The sequence below is a fragment of the Schistocerca gregaria genome, chromosome 2 (assembly GCF_023897955.1).
Source record: "Schistocerca gregaria isolate iqSchGreg1 chromosome 2, iqSchGreg1.2, whole genome shotgun sequence".
In the NCBI taxonomy this organism is placed as follows: domain Eukaryota; kingdom Metazoa; phylum Arthropoda; class Insecta; order Orthoptera; family Acrididae; genus Schistocerca; species Schistocerca gregaria.
Window position 1 is genome coordinate 269,866,883 of NC_064921.1, and position 18,789 is coordinate 269,885,671.

The window sequence follows — 18,789 nt, forward strand, 5'->3', positions numbered from 1 at the left end:
GAGAAGCTCCCCCTACCTGGCTGAAGAAGTGCCTACGTTCTTTGGCAGCTGCCAGTGATGGGGCCCCTCCACGGACACATCTCCGCTGACACTGCGTCTCTCAGGCCAGAAGCCTACTACAACTACCACAACTCAACCACAAGATCCACCATCTGTGTGCCCCAAGGACCCCATTCTCTTTTGGTTCCAGATCTTGCAGAAGCCTGTACTTCCTTAGTGCCATGCTCACCTCCACTTCTGAAAGAGAAGAAGAAGAAACGAAAGTCCCATGACAAGGCCCCTCCAGGCGCCCTCAGAGGTGCCATCTCCCCCCCCCCCCCCTCACAACCTGAGTCTGACATCTTATTTACGGATGTCACCCCATCCTTGTTGGTGACGACCACTGACCAAATGACATGATCTGCCTTCTGCTTCTTTACGTCTAACGTGGACTATTGCCACATGATAATCCAGTGGAATTGCAACAGATACTATCGTCACCTGCTGGAAATACAACACCTTGTTTCCTCCTATTCTGCATTTCTTGATCTTCAAGAAACGCATTCCATGATGACCATTCTCCAATGTTTCATGGTCATCGGTTGAAGGGGGTCTGCATTTTGGTTCACTCAGATGTCATTAGTGACTGGATCCCCCTTTGTACCAACCTGGAAGCAATAGCAGTTAAAGTGCAAACGACACTGACAACCAACATTTGCAAAGGCCTACCTCCCTCTAGGTAGGCCACTTCCTTATGTTGAACTGTCTACCTTCGTACAGCAATTCCCGCCCCCATGTCTCCTCCTCACGGACTTCATTGCACATAATGTGGCAGAGTGCCACTTCAGCAGGTATGGGTCTTCTAATTGACCAACTTATTACAAACTTCGATTTGTGCCTGGTTCCTCTACCCACTTCAGTGCCACTCATGGCACCTTTACTGCTATCGATCTCACAATCTTCTCCCCTCCTCTCATGGCTACCCTACATTGATACCTTTGTGACACTGATTCTATCATTCAGCTGCTGCCGCCAGACAGGCCCCCTCGTTGGGCATTCTGCAGGGCCAGTTGGCCTTTCCATATGCCTGCTGCACACTTCAACACCTCTCTCTCGAATTGCCTTGACACGGTTGTGTAGGGTGTCTCTGCCACTATTCTACACTATTCTGGTGGCTCTGCTGTCCCCCTATCCACAGGTACCCCTCCTTGTTGACCAGTACCGTGGTGGAACAAGGACATAGCAATTGCTTTCCAGGACTGCCAGTGGGCATTGCACTGATTTAAATGACACCCTTCACAGACCAAACTCCTCACTTTTAAATGTATCCATGTTAAGGCTCTTTACTTTATTAAGCAGAGTAAAAAGGAATGCTGGGAGCACTATGTTTCCTCCCTGGGAACATATGCCTCTTCATCACAGGTTTGGTCCAAGCCCTGTGGCCTTCTGGGCTGCCAAGGACAGTCAACTGAGCAGGGTCTTATCCTCCAAGGTGCTCTGTGTACTGATCCATTGGTCCTTCCAGAACACCTCGTGACACTCTTTGCAATGGCATCGGCGTCCTCTTCCTATCCTGCTACTTTTCTCTGGCAGAAACACCAAGTTGAACAGACCCCCATCTGTTTCAACCTCCATCAAAGTGAACTCTACAGGGTGAAAAGTATTTAAACCGACAAACTCTGGGAGGTTGTAGGGTACATCAAAACAAATATTTTTCGCTAATGTCATTTTTTCCTATGAGGAGTATTTAAACCGGTAGAGGAAGATTTCTCTGGCGGTAAATTAATTAAACCAACAAACACTTTTCCATTTTTTTATGACCAAGAGACAACATATTAACACAACCCAATTTCAATTACAGTAGATTTTCAAAAATGCCTCCATTGACATGTAAACAAAGGTTACACCGTCGGATCATGTTCTGTCTGACACGGGCAAAAACCCCAGGAGTATCCTGAATTGTTCCTGCTTCTGCTATTATCTGGGCAACCAGATCCTCTTCTGATGCAACTGGAGTTACGTAAACAAGGTTGCGCATCTCTCTCCACACAAAAAAGTCCAGAAGGGACATATCTGGAGTATCGAGTCTTAATGCCCATGTACGGAAGTTGACATGATCCTCATAATTATTTACATGCATCTCTTGAGGAAGAGAAATTTGATAGGGCCCAAGAGCTAACATGTGGATCAACTGCAACTGCAGCAAGAACATTAGTTTCCCCCTCTACTGTTGTCACTTGTTTCCTTATGTTACTTTGTCTAGCCTTTAAGCTACTACTTCATATACCTGGTTGAACAGGTTGATAAAAATTGCCAAGATGGTTGACATCTACTGGGATATCTTGCCACATACATTGTACAAAATCGAACTGGAGTCTTCCTACACTCTCCATACACCACGAGCATGTCAGGATTTACCAATGCAGGAAAAGCCATCGTCCATTCACGACCTACTGCTTGAACTGTTACATACTAACTGACTAGCAAGTTGCAATGCACTCAAGGAACCCACAAACACACTGTAAGCAAACATAACAACATTTTACCTAACAACTATGCAGGTTGCAAGCCCAACGAGTGTTGGTGTCGGAACTTTTCAAAATATACCTTGTAAACAACCAGCACTACAATCCTAGAACAAACACCATTGACATTCTAATTTACCCTACTTTCAGTTTGTTAATGTCAATAGGCATTGTTCCATTTAAAAAATGTATGTTTGCACAAAACAACTCTTTGTAAGTAGTCAAATAAATGGCTCTGAGCACTATGGAACTTAACATCTATGGTCATCAGTCCCCTATAACTTAGGACTACTTAAACCTAACTAACCTAAGGACATCACACAACACCCAGTCATCACGAATCAGAGAAATCCCTGACCCTGCCGGGAATCGAACCCGGGAACCCGGGCGTGGGAAGCGAGAACGCTACCGCACGACCACGAGCTGCGGACTGTAAGTAGTCATTCAATTTGTTTGTTGGTTAACAATACGAGCCTCTGACTACTGATCAATTCTGTAAAAACCGCACATCAAGAGCACTTTCCATTTCCACAATATTTATGGTGAATTGCTGGTCCGGTGTTTCAGAGCACAATCAGTAGACATGTGAAAATATGTGGAGTAAACTGAATTTCAGATGTCATATTGTTGATCATCAGGAGCCTGGATGGCCCTTCCAAACAATTGCCCAGCATCCTGGAAATGAGGAGTCAACTATAATAATGTTGGTGCCAGTAGTGACACGAAGGAGTACACACTCACTGCCATGGTTCTGGATGGCAGAGACATGCATATTCAGCAACTGTTGACTACACAGTTATCATAGTAGAAATTAGGAATAAGATTGTACACAGAGCGTCATCCAGTTATGATTTGCTGGAAGCTGGAATATCAACAATGACTACTCATCAAGCTTCCCCTCACACCTGACAACCATGCGCCCTTCCTCTGATTGTGAAATGAAAGACACAACTGGAGGGCTAAACAGAACAAATTGATATATAGTGAAGAAAACAGATTTTGTTTTGACTTCTGTTGCTGAAGACTTCAGTCAAATGTTTATTTCTTTATAACCCCACACAAGCAATAGATCGAATCGATCTGTCACTTGTGTGACCGGCCACTTCGTAAAGCACTTGTGTGTGGGCAAATTGTAGCAGTCAGTCACTAATCGCATGGAAATTCTGGGCAATCTGATGGATCGAATGTGGCCTGTACATGCAGTATGGCTGTTAAGTAGTGATGTGTGGCAATAAGGATGGGACTTGGTTCTCTACTTATTAAGTGTAGTTGTGCAGTTTTGTTTTGTTTCCCTTTGCCCAAATTGAGTAAGGTCTTTACATTAGAATTACTAGTTATTCAGGGCCCACAAACCACTCTGAGATGTGAAGTGGGGGCTGAAGTTGCAGCAATACAAAATACACCTTCTAGCTTTGCAGTGACGAGCATTCTGAAGCTTGTGGTGTGGAAGTAGAACGGATGAGTAGTTCACAGCAATAGTCACAAAACACTAGGGTACATATGCTGATTTTGAATTATTTATGAAACAATTACACATATTATTGAAGTTTAGGTGGGCAACCAGTTGCATGTTATATCATGACATAGATCGCGGATATCTGTTGCTCGTGTGTGGAGCCCTTTGATTTTCATTGATTAGCCGTGGTGTCAGTGAAGGCCACTTGTGAGCACAACAGCCAGGAATGTAACACTTATAAACACGACCAACTCTGGCCGTCATTGTGTGACAATGCACAGCTTGCAATGCCTATACAACTCTAAAGAGTGTTAGGAAAATACTGAACATAATTTATAACATAATCTAGCTTATTCTGTGGATGTTCCTGTATGTCAGCAAATCTACTCTCCCAATGGTTGATACCCAGTGTAAAGTTATCATGTTATCCTATGCCATCTGGCCATCAACAACTGTGGCTAAAACAATCATCAAACCTGTTTTCCCATTGAGCATGTGGTGAGACAGCATCTGGTCCTGTCTGGTAACTGTCAGCAATGATGCCTAACCAACTCAAACAGCACATGGTAACAGTATACAATACTATTTCCCAAGATGACATATAACACTTCTCTAATCAGCTCTATGGAGTCATATGACAGGTAACTCAAAACACTGAAATTGTTGTCCATGAGAATCTGCTCAAAAGTGCATCACCTCTTATAATAGTCATATACCCTACTAAAATGTGTACATTACAGAAATTTAACCTCATCTTTTTCCACTACTGTAATATTTTTGACAATTACTTAAAAATAAAGTACATATTTAAGAATGTAACCAGTCTTACAATTTTTTTCTTGTGTTGCAGCATAATGGAAACTACAGCCATACAGAGAGAGGTTTTCTCTCTCCTGACAGCCCACACAGAGCATTTCCATATGACACGGAACACGTATTTCACCAAAGACTACGCAACCTTTCATCAGAGATTGACAATGTAAGATATCAAAATGAGAAAATTCTTCAGGAGCAAGAAAATCTGGGAAGCAGGCAAAACTTATTGAGAGAGAGTGTGGAAAAAGCTATCACCAACACAAAAGAAGAACTTCAAAAAAATGAAACTCATTTTGATGTCTTTCAACAGAAACTAAATGAATTTGCAGATCTTTTGAGTAAACTTGAAGAGACTGAGCACCAAAATAACATGTTGCTAAATCAAATACTAGAAACTCTAAAGAAGAACATACCTGAATGATGTCATCAAAGTTTCTCCATAAGCATGTACAAAATTTAAATATATATTCAGTTCAACTGAAAATGTAATATCAAAAGCTTTCAGCAGCAGGGTGAGGATTACACAGCAGCAACAGATTGTACTCCAGTGAGGATTGCTTTGAACCACTTAGAGCAAAGCTTTTCTCACAAATGAATTTGGAGTAACCTGGTAACTTTCTTTCAATATGAGTGAGATTTAGAGAACAAGTGTCAAATATGCAGCACTAAAATGATATCTTATATTGACCAACATGAGAATATGTGCAAAACAATGCCTAGGTTTACAAGTGTACTTACCTGCCATCATACCACAAAATGTTTTATAACACTTCAGATTATTTTCAGAAAATAATCCACACATTCTGCACAGCAACTAGTCACAAAAATTTGCAAGTTGCAATAACAGCAAAATTTCTGCCTAAAATATTTTTTTCCCCAATTTTGTTCCATAAACTTGTGAGTGAGCATATTCAAACCTATCTCAATGCTTATTTTGGCCACATTATTGATACATTACAACAACAGAAAATGAGTGAATATCTCTCGTTCATTGAAACCTTTAAATTAGCCACCATCTCAACGCAAAACATGCACGTACAGACAAACAAACTGTATACAATGAAATTTCCTGACATATTAAAATTGCCCATTAGGTCAGAACCTGAACCTAGAACTTTAATGGACAATTTCCTTACTAAAAGAGTCATTCATGCATATCTCAGAGCTTCAATTTGCCACTGCCTCTCTTCAGGAAATTATGTGGGGGAGCTTTTGGTGAGTATTAATGAAGGACAGAGGTACTGGCAAACTGAGACTGAGAAATGTATGAAGAGGTGCACTTTGATTACATATTCATTATGTAAGGCATTATTTTGGGTTTGAGTCCCAGTTGAGAACACAGTTTTAATCAGTCAGTGAGATTCAGGAACACGTACACTGAACTTCATAGTAACTGATTCATTATGGGTGAACACAATATGTACTGCACACAATTAGTAAATCAAATTGTATCACTATTTCATAGACCTGTTTGTTTTTTAGCAAACGTGGTCCTGAAGATATTACAAAAATTTAATATGTAATAATATGGCCTCTTTGTGTGAGGTGATTATATCACTGAATTGACTATGTTAAAAGTGATGCTGGGCCATGTTATCAAAGAAACTAAAATGATTTCATTTTGTTAAGGACGCAAACTAAGACATGCTTCAATGTGTCTACACCAAAAATAGATTCTAATCATGGACTATAAATATGATACTTTGTTAATAAAATTTGTGTTTTCATTAATTTGTTTATGATTACTGTTGATTTAACATATTCCCACATCCACTTTTTGTTTCTGTTTCTTCTAGTAGCTCTCTCCTACTTCTCATTCTCCATGGGGTGCCAACAAGGTACTCAGGAGCACCTCTATGCATTCTGGGAGGTAGGAGAGAGGCAATAAGATCCAATTTAAGACACAAGCTACACAAGGCATTGCTTGTGGCACAACAAATATAAGATTTATATAAGGGTAGTAGCAGCCACTTACAGTGCCAAGCTGAGGGGCACCAGGGGTAAACACATGCAACATTCAACTGGGCTTTAAGACTTGTTTGGGTAGGTTAGTTAGTGAGGGTATAGTCTGTGAAAGGATGAATGAATGAATGAAAATAGCCTGTGTTGTCCCATTGAGGGCAAAGGCCTCCTACAAGTAAGGGTAGCTGCTTTTAAAGACTCATGCGGTGAGCTAGTCCTGGTAAGAGGTTACTGCACTTAATGCACAATACACTATGAATTACACTTGGTCACTTAGTTGTAGTTCTAGTTCTTTCCACTCCTTTCTGTTTCTGGCTATACTGGTCCACTGTCTTCCTTCTTGTTTTCTGAATAAGTCCAACCATTTATGTCTTGATCTTCCTGGGAGTCTCTTGCCGATTTAGGGGTCCCATGTGGTAGCTCGTGCTGTCCATCTGTCGTCTTGCAGTCTTGCCTTGTGGCTGCCCCTTTTCCCTTTGGTTTTCGTAGACTGTTGTGCTATGTCTATTGTTGCTGACATCTTGTGTATCACGGTGTTTGATATTCTGTCTTTCAGAGCAATGCCAAGGATCTTCCTCTGCATCTTCCTTTGGCATACCTGTAGTGTTCCGTCTTTGGCTTTGAGAGTCCATGTCTGACTTCCATATAATAACCTTGGAAAAACTAGGCTTGCTAGCAATATGAACCTTAAGGACCAGAAAGCTTTACAAGCTAAGGAAACTCTTCATTTTATTTCTTTTTCCATTTTGTTGTTGCAGGAAATTATTTGACCTAGGTATATGTATTGTGATGCATACATTAGTTGCATTCCTTCAAGATATTTGGGGTTTCTAATCCATTTGTCATTACTTGCGTTTTAGATCTGTTCATTGTGAGTCCTGCCATCTTGCTTTGTGTGTTAAGCTCCTGGAGCATTGATTGCATTTCCCTTGCAGTTTTGGCAAAGAGGACTGTTGTCAGCAAACCTCAGATTTGTTAGTCTCTTGCCGTTGGGGCATATTCTGCCTTTCTTATTCCATTTTAGTTTCCTGAATATGTTCTCCAGTATGCAGGTAAATAGTTTTGGGGTGATGGGATCCCCTTGTCTAACTCGTCTTTCCACGCAGAAAGGTTGGCCTGTCTTTTCAGTTTTAACTCTAGCGAAGCTGTTGTGTCGAATGTTTCTTAGTTTATCAATTATATAATTGGATGTATTTTGCTTCTACTCCTTGATTTCTTTGTGCTTGAAGTATGTTCGGGTGTTCGATGGTATCGAATGCTTTGCTGTAATCGACAAAAGCAAGGTAAATTTCGAGGCGGCGCTCTGATTTTTCTATTATCTGATTAATGATTTGAATATGCTTCATTGTGCTAAATCTATTAAGGAATCCTGCTTGTTCTGAGGGTTAGTTCTCATCTAGTGTTTTTGTTTATCATCTTGTTAGTATTTTTGTTAACAGTTTATAAAGGTTAGGCCAGTGAAAGACCGGAATTTAAATTCTAGTTTCAATTGAACACAGTCAGGAAATTTCAGTGGTATGTATACATTGCTGCACATTCCAGTAAAAAAAAGAAAAAAAACATAACAGCCATCAGCAACAATAACTCCTTAAATACTTGTGCAACCATCAATTTCTCCAAGATGATCGTGAGCAACGCTAACATTGGATCTTATAAAATCCAGTCTGTTTCTGAGGCAATGTGATTCTGTCTAAGCAATTCATCAAGTCATCATTTACTCTAACACAAGCTCACTCAAGGAGCCTAACTTTCCTGCAAATAAATTCACATCCAGATATATGAAACAAAAACTCCACAATTAATATAGGAACACATGTGAACAATACCAAACACAAATTTCCCATTCACATATCCCCCCCCCCCTCTCTCTCCCCTCCCCCCTCCCTCCCTCTCTCATCAAGCTTAACATACTAACTTCACAACCCAGTTATATACAAAGTAGCTTTTTCTTTTGCAGTAAAAAAGAGAAGAAGAAAAACATTTGGTACAAAAACTTTTGTATTTTCTTCTTAAAAGTGTACAAAATGGAAAATTCATAACAATATTAATGTGAATTATCCACATCACGTTTACATGAATCACACCAAACAATTTATTTTACATTTTGTGAAACATAAAATTACCTTCACAATGACACTGTACAAAACATCATCTCCAACATAATACTCTCACATCTAAAAAGAAAAGTGAATATCTCTCTCTCTCTCTCTCTCTCTCTCTCTCTCTCTCTCTCTCTCTCTCTCTCTCTCTCTCTCTCTCTCTCTCTCCCCCCCCCCCCCCTTTTTCACACACACACACACACACACACACACACACACACACACACACACACACACACAGATATATATTGCCCTTTTGTATCAGACTATTGAGCTCAGTGCCGGAAAGGGCATGTGCTTACTTACAACTAACTTTTTATGGCTATAAGACAGATAGCCCTTTATTTTCTTTTCAGCTATTAAGTTTGCAACAATACACTGAATTTCTTCTAAATCAATATCATCTGTGCCCATTATCTTAAGGGCTATGAGAAGTGCTTCCAAGGGAATCTGATGAGTGTCCAGCATATAGTGCCTGAAAAACAACAACTTCATAATGGCAAGTACATTGTGGGTGAAACCATAAGTTAAACATCTACTACAGAAAACTGAACTGCATTAGAAACTATTGCCAATGCATAAAACCATCAAAAATGATAATGATAATAACTGCTGAAATGTAAAAAAGTGCTTAAAAACTGTCACAGATAAACAAAACTGCCTAGACACCAAATATTTAGATTTTACAACTTACTGAACAATTCTTTGTAAAGAGTGATTACACATATGAAATAACAGATTACACAAATTTCTTAGAGTTTAACATCTTACTGATAACACGGTCATTAGAGGTGGATCACTGACTTAGGTCAAGAAAAGATAAGATGAGAATCACTTTCAAACTGAAGCAGGATTCATCTGAGAAAAATAGATTCCTCTGAAGAGAACCTGGTAGCTAATACAACCCAGGAACATCAAAGAAAGTGCCAGTTTGGTGGTAAGGCATCAGGGTATGGGGGGAATCACACTGAATGGGTGTACAGGGCTGCACACCTTCAATGGTGGTTGGAGGAATACTGTAAACGCTCAGAGATACAGGGATGAGATACTGCTAACACATGTTCACCTTTCAGAGGTGCAGTTGCTCCTGACTGCATTTTTATGAACAATACTGCCTGTCCACTATGAGCTCTTCTGGTGGATGAATTTCTTGAAGAAGAAGATAACCGTCACATCAACTGGCCAGCAGATCCCTGGATCTGAATCCTATGGGACATGTCAGGGATGCATTAACGAAGTGAATGTCAATCCTTCAGCCTCCATGAAGGATACTTCCAGACCTCTGGACTGCTACTGCTGGGGAATGGGATCAAATGCCGAGAGAGCTCTCAAACTATCTTGTAGAGAGCACATCAAGACACTGTATAGCATGTGGGGCTATTAGGGGTAACCATATTCCCTGTTAACAGCTTCTTTTGATGGGGAAGAGATTTCCAAGTTGTGCTATTTTCTTACAAATGTGTATCTTAGCTATCAGAACTTTTTTAACATGATGTTTCGGGCACTGTTGTACACCAAATGTTTCTTGATTAAGCTGCAGTTTGTACAGTAATCCCTCCAAAATCCTGGTAGAGTAATCTACCCTGTTTGTGATTATGCTTAACTTTTGCACAATAGTCATTAACTGCTTTGAAAACTGTTGTTCGAAAAAAACTGACCTATCTAAGTAAACTGAATGCTCACAGATCCTGGGCAACAGATGCCACCAGGTTAGCACGCAACGCTAACTGAAGTCTTTCCTTTCTCCTGAAATGAGATAAAAACTATTTGGAATACAGAAAAATCAGACAAGAAAACAAATTAGGAAAAATGGGTACATTTCCTTAACATAAATGATGAGCTAATCAGAGGTAACCCCAAACAGTACACTTTCGATATCTATGCTTCTGCCCATCCACTTCTCAAACTGGGAAATACGACAACAGTAAAGAAGGATGACTTTCCTCATCACTGACAGCACTCTCAGAAATTTACGTATCACGGAATTTATAACTTGTAAAAGGGATTGAAAATTGAAGAAACTAGAGTGTAAACTGAACTTGGAGGAATAATATTCCACATGGTGTTAGTTACACAACTTCAACTGTTTTAAGATTTGTGCAGAAAGAAAAATGAGTTGGGTATACATGTATTAAACAACTTCCTATAGCATATTTAATTGATTCGGTGTAATGTAGTAGAATTTATGGGTGAATTATAGAACTTTCTATTAGGCAACTCCTCTTCACAAGAACTCTTAAAATTAATGTATTGGACAGAATATAATTAATATAAGCATTGTGGTACTATACTATGTTTTGTGTGTTGTATATTTTGAGCTACTGATTGACAATTCCTATATCATTTTGAGATGATACTTGGATAAAGAAAGATAAAGAAGTAAATCAAGTCATTTCATTGTATTGCACTTAAATGTACATCCTTGACTACTTTCCACATTCCCAACAATGCTCTCCACATGAGCAATGAAATATAACTCCTGTAATGTAAAAGACTGAAACCAGGTTCAAGAGCATGAAGTAACAGGACAATTTGTGTATCAGACATTTGAAGTTGTAAAAATGCCAAATGTGTATTTCATTGGTGAGCATAGATTAAAAAAATTATAAATATTTAAATACGTGATATAAAATGCATGAACTTACACTCTTTTGAACAAATTCCTGTATGCAATTACTTTCAGTTTCTCAAGAATTAAATATATACCACATTTTATGAAGAAGAATTGGTGCTGCTGTATCACTTTATTGGCTTGCCTGATATTTCCACTTCTAATAGCCTCTACAAGCTCCCAAAACTGAAGAAGATCATATTTAGCAAGGACCTTTTTCTTTGGCATGTAACCCTGAAAATAATGGCCGGTTTATAAATTACAATTATGGAAAAACTGTTCATGATATTTTTAATTTTCAGGACTTCAGATTGTGAATAACATCAAAATTCAAATTTATCTTTTACCAATGTTTCAGGCCAGTGAAGAGCCAATTTAGTGGAATTAGGACTAGTTTAAGACTATAAGTTCCTTTACTAAGGTAGAAGTTGCTAGATCAACTGTTATACCTTTTTAGGGTACAACACAATACTACAACATTAAGATACAACAATAACATGTTAACACAATAAATTTCTCTGAGATACCACACCAAATGAACAAATTTGCACAGCTAAGTTCAACTTTCAGTTTCTCTGTTTCAAAAATACAAGTAATATGACGAGGACAGATTACTGCTCACCACAAAGAGGAAGCATTAAGTGGCAGAAAGGTCAATTGGAAAGAATTTTCATTAAACACCTCCTCTATGTGCTGAGTAGCAATCAATGTCTCTCATACTTTTGTTATTCCAATCCAGATTTTCCAGTCTTTGAAATACAAGTAATCTTTAAATAAGGGACATAAAAGAATACACAACACCCCCCCCCCCCCCTCACACCTACGATATGTTAGAATGCACAGCCAGCATTCTCAATTTTTCATACTTGTTCTGTTATAAACCTGTACTGGTATCTTGATTTCTTGAGGAATGCCAAATGCCAAGTTGTTACAACTGCTGTTTTAAGAATCAACCCTTGAGACATATTTTTACAGACTGACATTAAAACAATCACTTCATATCTTTAAACAATCTTGTTTTAGTGCTGTCTTTATGCTCCCAATGGTGGTTGCCTGCAAATGTGTAAGACGTGACAATATTTCTCATTAAGAACTTTATTAACACAAATATCAATCTGCAGAAACGATCTTGTCTAGAAGTATTTTAAAGGAGAAATGTGAAGAACTGAAAGGGGAAAAAAAACTTAATAAACATATCATGGTGAAACATATGATAGATTATAGCAATTGCAGAAAAAGAGGCAACTTTGATCAACAACCATGATGAATCAGGAACCAAGTTCTCATCAACATGCTTGTTACAAAAAGCTGGAAACAGTACATAGACATAACATTGTATTCCTTCTTAATTGTCTTGCAAAGTAAATATGAATTATAGTTGGTGAGATGTAGCACGAGTTATGACATCAGCAAGCACAATAGCCACATGCCATTTTTGTGTGGTGGGTGAAGGAGCTGACTCAAGTCTGTAGTGACTGGCTCTGCGCTCCCATCAAGTGAATTGTGTGTACAAGTTCACCAATTACGAGTCTGATTTAAAACAGCCAATTCATCTGAAAATTGTTCAATCACAGGTTGGTGGTGCTACACTTGTATACACATATACCTTGAAACACAATGTAAGGGCAGGCCACAGAGTTGACAAGAGATGGATCAGTTAAAAATTTGAAATGTTCGAAGATGCAACAAGTGCCTATATTTATAGATAAGTTATTTTCTCAAAATGCATGGTGAACACCCATTATTGACAAGAATGTGTACACTTTAGAAACAAGAATTTTTTGTGTAGGCTGCTGAGTACCTTGGAAGATTAGCAATGATTTAAAATGTAGACAGAGAAAATGGCCAAAAAGCAGAAATTATTAATGGCTGCAATATTTCTGATCTATGTGAAGTACTGTAATCATGGGAGGTCTATCACATATATTAATAAGACTTACGTGCACTTGCGTTACACTAATCGTCATTTTTGGAGCAGTAGTAAAAGCAATGCCTTTTTGCACTAATTTCAGAGTGCAAAAAAAAAAAAAAAAAAAAAAAAAAATAATGTTGTGCATGCTGTTGGTGAAAATGATTTGTGGCAAACATACAATTAATAATTAAGTCTGGTAAGAACTGTTGCAATAATGCTTTTCATAATATTTAATATTTAAGTATGGGACAAAATACTGTGACTAAGCTTACCACAATATTAAAGTTATTCCATCACCTAACGACTAGGAGACTTTTGTAGCTCTCACACATGTGGAGGAATTTCAATGACCATTCTGCTCCCCCCCCCCCCCCCCCCCTCCCTTCCGATTAAATGTATTTAGTTAATATTGAATTCCAGCATAGATTCAAACTGTACAAGATACCATGAAGCAAACAATCACAGTCAGTGTTTATTGTGTGCATATTTAATGAGCTGGTGGGATTTGATAGGAAATTTTCCTTCTCAAAAGTAATTTTCCCTGTGATTCCAAACCGACCATCGTGTTGCCAAGGAAACGTGACCACAGGATAAGAGTGTCTGCATAATTTATGGATGTCTGGAAATTAACTTAGTAAAATAGCCTCAAGATGCTGTGTTCATTAAATAGGAAGAGAGAAGCTGTTGCTTTGAAACTTGCTCTGCCACCACATTTTGGTAGAAAGAGACCTTTCATTCACAGTGGCATTGGTCAGAGGTGTTCGGCCAGCACCACTGCAAAATGACCAACCTAATAGCCAGGGAGTCACCCGTGTCATTCTGCCTGAAACATCACAGGAGGGATCATTGTTGCTGTCCTGGTCAAGTTGGCTGCTAGGAACTACGTTTTACCAGTGTAGTCACTCCACGGTGTCTTCACCGAGGGAATAAAACTGATGGAGAGATTTTCCCAAGACCACTCCAGAACAGTCTAGCTCTGGTCAGTTGGCCTCAGCACAATGAGAAGATTGAATGCCAGTCTGCCACTATCTTAGTTGCAACACATGCCGGACTACATTACATTAAAGTCAGGCGGGCACATTCTTAGAAGATGCTCACTATTCTTTTATCACAGTAACAACATGTTCTCACATGCAGTGTACCACCAACATGTCAGTGTATCAGTGGAAATCAACACACTTTTGTCTTCATTACTTTCATGTCTCAGTACTGCTTACTTATTTACATCCGACTGATTCTCTCTAGATATATGTACTAATTTTATATGGGCTGGAAATAATTCTACCATTATTTTCATGTAGTTTTATGTATTAATTTCCCATGGATAACTTGCATGTGCCAACAGTAGTTCAAAACTGTAGACTCATTGCCAATCCCGCACTTTGATGGCTGCCTCGACGCTGTCTAATGCAGCACCTCTGTTACTCATCTGTATTACTTCCCCGAGTCCCTACAAATACAAAAACCACTATTGAAACACCTGCTCTATGTTGCAAGCTCCGATGCTGAATGGTCACGGGGACAACCAGTTTTTGCAAGTAAGCTCTAATTTACCAGTAAAATTACAGGAAAGAATAACAATGCTGAAGGTGTGCCTCTTATCATCAACAGCAATCAATCATCCTATTTCCAGATCATATTACATTCGCCTTATGTAATAACTGTATCCCACTTTTTCCATTTATGAATCTCTTAATGAGCAGCGATGAAGCAAAGCCTTAAATTTCTCCAGGCCTTCACAGACATAGAAAATTTAATAGTTCAAGAGGTTCTACAACCTGTATTTTCTTTTTGGAATGTTGAAATAACTAACTTCGTTTCAGGAAATGTATTTTATTTCATGAAGTTATATAAAAAGCAGACCTGAGCTGCTTTTTAAAAAATCAACAAAAACAGATTCAAAATAATTATAAAAGTGATATCCTACAAGGGTTGTCCATAAATTAAGGTTTCCAATGCTCTTCCAAATAGGAAGCTCATTTTATTGCAAAACCAATGACAGATTCTGAAAGCTTGGACTTTTAGCTATTTTTCAACGCAGTCCCTATCATGATCTATGCATTTTTGGAGATGCTCCAGAAGCTTTTTCATACCTAAGTTGTACCATTCTCCCACCAACTTGTGCAGGAAGGAATGGACAGCTGCCGTCAGCTCTTCCTCACTTGAAAATTTCAGTCTCCTCGATTGTTGCTTCAAGTTGAGGAACAAATAGTAGTCACTAGGAGCCACATCAGGGCTGTATGAAGGGTGGTCAATGATTTCTCACCCGAATTTGGCAATGAAATTTATCGTGGTGCTGGCAACATGAGGGCAGACGTTGTCATGGTGCAAACAAACTCCCTTTGTCAGCCAACCCCTCCTTTTGTTAGGTATAGCCCAGTGTAGTTTTGTTAGTGGCTCGCAGTACCTTGCTACGTTGATTGTTGTACCTCTTTCCAGGTATTTGACCAGTAAAACACCTTCCTTACCTCAGAATACTAAAGCCATCACCTTCCCACTGACGGTGTTTGCTTGAACTTCTTGAGATTAGGAGAACCGTAATGCCGCCTTTGTTTTGATTGTTCCTTACTATTTGGCATGAAGTAGTGGACCCAAGTCTTGTCCCCAGTTACAACTGAATCCACAGATTCCTCACCCTCTTCATGGTAATGGTGCAGAAACTAGCAGGCACTTTCAATGTGCTTCTTTTTGTGTTCATCAGTGAGCATCTACAGCACCCACCTGGCACACACCTTGTCAAACATCCAAATGTCTGTCAAAATCTTGTCTGCTGTAGTCTTAGAGGTGTCCCCTGTCAGTTCGGGACTCTCTCGCACAGTCACATGCCGATCCACAACCAAAACTTCTCCGACTTTCGTCACTGTCTCGTCCAAAACTGATGGATGCCAGTGACTGGCCTACACCACTTACGCACATTTTTTACACCCATACACTGTTCTCTGAACACATTGGTCAACTGGCAATGGATCCCTTCAACCACAGAAATCTACTCACAGAACAAATTCACATTTGGCGGGAATGTCGCTTGTCCCTTCCATCGTTAACTAATGCTACGCCAAGAATTAGCATTGCAGAGACGTGGGAACTGGCAAGAATAGTGGTGTGGGAAGCAAGGAACACGGCACTATTGTCAGATCTAAGCTAGCTTGCTTGATCCCAACGGGAGCTCATTGGAGACTTTACTTTATGGACAACCCTTGTAGCAATACATGAGCAACAAGTTCTCATATTATCTGCTTACTCAATCTTAATTAAATGCAGTTGGTCTAATTTTCACTACAGTCAAACAACATTTATGAAAGAAGAATGTTACATCCACATCTGATGTGCACTTGAAAAGTAAACGAACAGTTTTGTATCATAAAGTCAATTAGGCTTCTCGTTACAGTCATGATCATAAATTTGAAGAGGAATAAACATTGACACAATGACAGTAAAATTCATCGTCAACTTACAAACCACCAATACCACTGGCAAGGATATTAAAAATATAAATAGCAATCATGTCTCGTAGGGCAGAAGCAGCAGCTATAACAGCAGCATAACACACACACACACACACATGAATGGCCTTATTTTCATTTCACAGGTGAGTGTCATTTGATGTCCTACTATTTTCAAGCTGGATAGTATCCCTATTGTGGTTGCCCCAGTCACGGCTGCATTCTTTCCCTAAAGTGCAGCTCACAGCTCATGCCACACCTTGGCAACTGTATCTTTTGGCCCTTAATAAACCTCTTGTATACAAGTACAAACATTCTGGTTTCTCTTGAGTCACAAGGATACAAATGCATTGTAAATATTTGACCAGTAGTATGAGCAGACAACTGAATACGTACTGTAGCTACATTTTAATAATCAAGCACTCGTCGGACAGGCCAACAGTTCTGGGGTGAAATGTGACTTTAAAACTTTTGCAACTAGTTATGACTGAGTGCCAATGACTTAAATGCAGAAGCCTTGTCTTTGATAGGCACTGTGGGACCTTTTTCATTAATAATGCTATGTAAAAATAAAATAAATAAATAATAAATACAGAAGAACTTTGACAAAAATGTGGTATACACTTTGAAATAATGTCAGGACCATGTAATGAGACATTAAAGTTACATATTTTGTCAGAATTACTCTCTCAAAGAAGGCCAGAGATGGAAAGCTGCTACTCACCCTACAGCTGAGATGCTGAGTCGCAATAGGCACAATAAAAAGATACACACAATTAAAGCTTTCGGCCATTAAAGCCTTTGTCAGCAGTACACACACACACACACACACACACACACACACACACACACACACACACTGCGAACAGCAGCACCAGTGTGCATGATGAGAGTGGCAACTGGGTGGGGTTAATGAGGAGGCTGTGGCAGGGAGGGGCAGAGATAGTATGGTGGGAGTGGCGGACAGTCAAGTGTTGCAGTTTAGACGGAAGGAAGGAGAGAAGATGCGGAGGGGGTGGGGTGGGGGGGGGGGGGGAGGGTGGGAGTAAGTAGCGGAAATGAGAGAAAATAAAAGACTGGGTGCGCCGGTGAAATGACGGCTGTGTAGCGATGTAATGGTAACAGGGATGGGGATGGATGGGTGAGGACAGTGATTAATGAAGGTTGAGGCCAGGAGGGTTACGGGAAAGTTCCCATCTGCGCAATTCAGAAAAGCTGGTGTTGGTGGGAAGGATCCATATGGCACAGGCTGTGAAGCAGTCATTAAGATGAGGGATATCATGTTTGGCAGCATGTTCAGCAATAGGGAGGTCCACTTGTTTCTTGGCCACAGTTTGTCAGTGGTCGTTCGTGCGGACAGACAGCTTGTTGGTTGTCATGCCTGTATGGTGAGTAGCAACTTTCCTTCTCTGGTATTGTTACATTCCATCCTCGATTTTCCATTGTTTGATCTCTCAAACAAGGGTCTTTCATAGATTTCTTTCCTCAACTATAATTTTTAGAACACATTAGTGGTGTTGTAACTGATCAGTTTCATAATATTTCATGCTTGACTTCTGGTTAGAAATAAATTCATTGTGACATTTGCATCACAAAACAATGTCTTTTGTAGAACCCACACCACACTTTGGTAGCTTGAATGTATTGCACAAGCTACTCTACACATACTACTTGATGGAACATTAGCTACTTGTTCCAAAACTTCTTCCTCACACATGGCTGTACTTATATTTTAACTTTACATGTGCTTGGTGTCCATTATAACGCCTGTCTTTGCACATGTATATATATTCATAGACCTGGATTGGATCAGTTTGGAAAAGTCTGCTCAAATCAAATCTGTGCTGCTCTTACTTCCCTGTCACAGAATTATAGATGTGCATACTGGTATAACTGTATCTATCCACATTTCAAATCAACAGTGTAACACTATTCTATCACACATAATACTGGAACTCATGCGCAGGTGTTTATATTATTGTCTCC

General features: G+C 39.5%; 2 protein-coding genes across 3 annotated transcripts in view; one reads left to right on the plus strand and one right to left on the minus strand.

Moving 5' to 3' along the window:
- LOC126336860 (uncharacterized) overlaps positions 1-6,507 on the plus strand; it is a 94,036-nt gene extending 87,529 nt beyond the window's left edge. Inside the window, exon 3 of the mRNA XM_050000955.1 lies at positions 4,811-6,507. Coding sequence (XP_049856912.1) covers positions 4,811-5,197 — 387 coding nt within the window. The 3' untranslated portion in view covers positions 5,198-6,507. The remainder of the gene's footprint in view (positions 1-4,810) is intronic.
- A 2,548-nt stretch (positions 6,508-9,055) lies between these two features.
- The window catches only part of LOC126336861 (PCI domain-containing protein 2), a 75,837-nt gene continuing 66,103 nt past the window's right edge, over positions 9,056-18,789 (minus strand). For both annotated transcript variants that reach the window (XM_050000957.1, XM_050000956.1), the window contains 2 exons: positions 11,483-11,682; positions 9,056-9,312 (listed from right to left, as the gene is read on the minus strand). In XM_050000957.1, the coding sequence (XP_049856914.1) occupies positions 9,099-9,312; positions 11,483-11,682 (414 nt within the window). In that variant the 3' untranslated portion in view covers positions 9,056-9,098. The remainder of the gene's footprint in view (positions 9,313-11,482; positions 11,683-18,789) is intronic.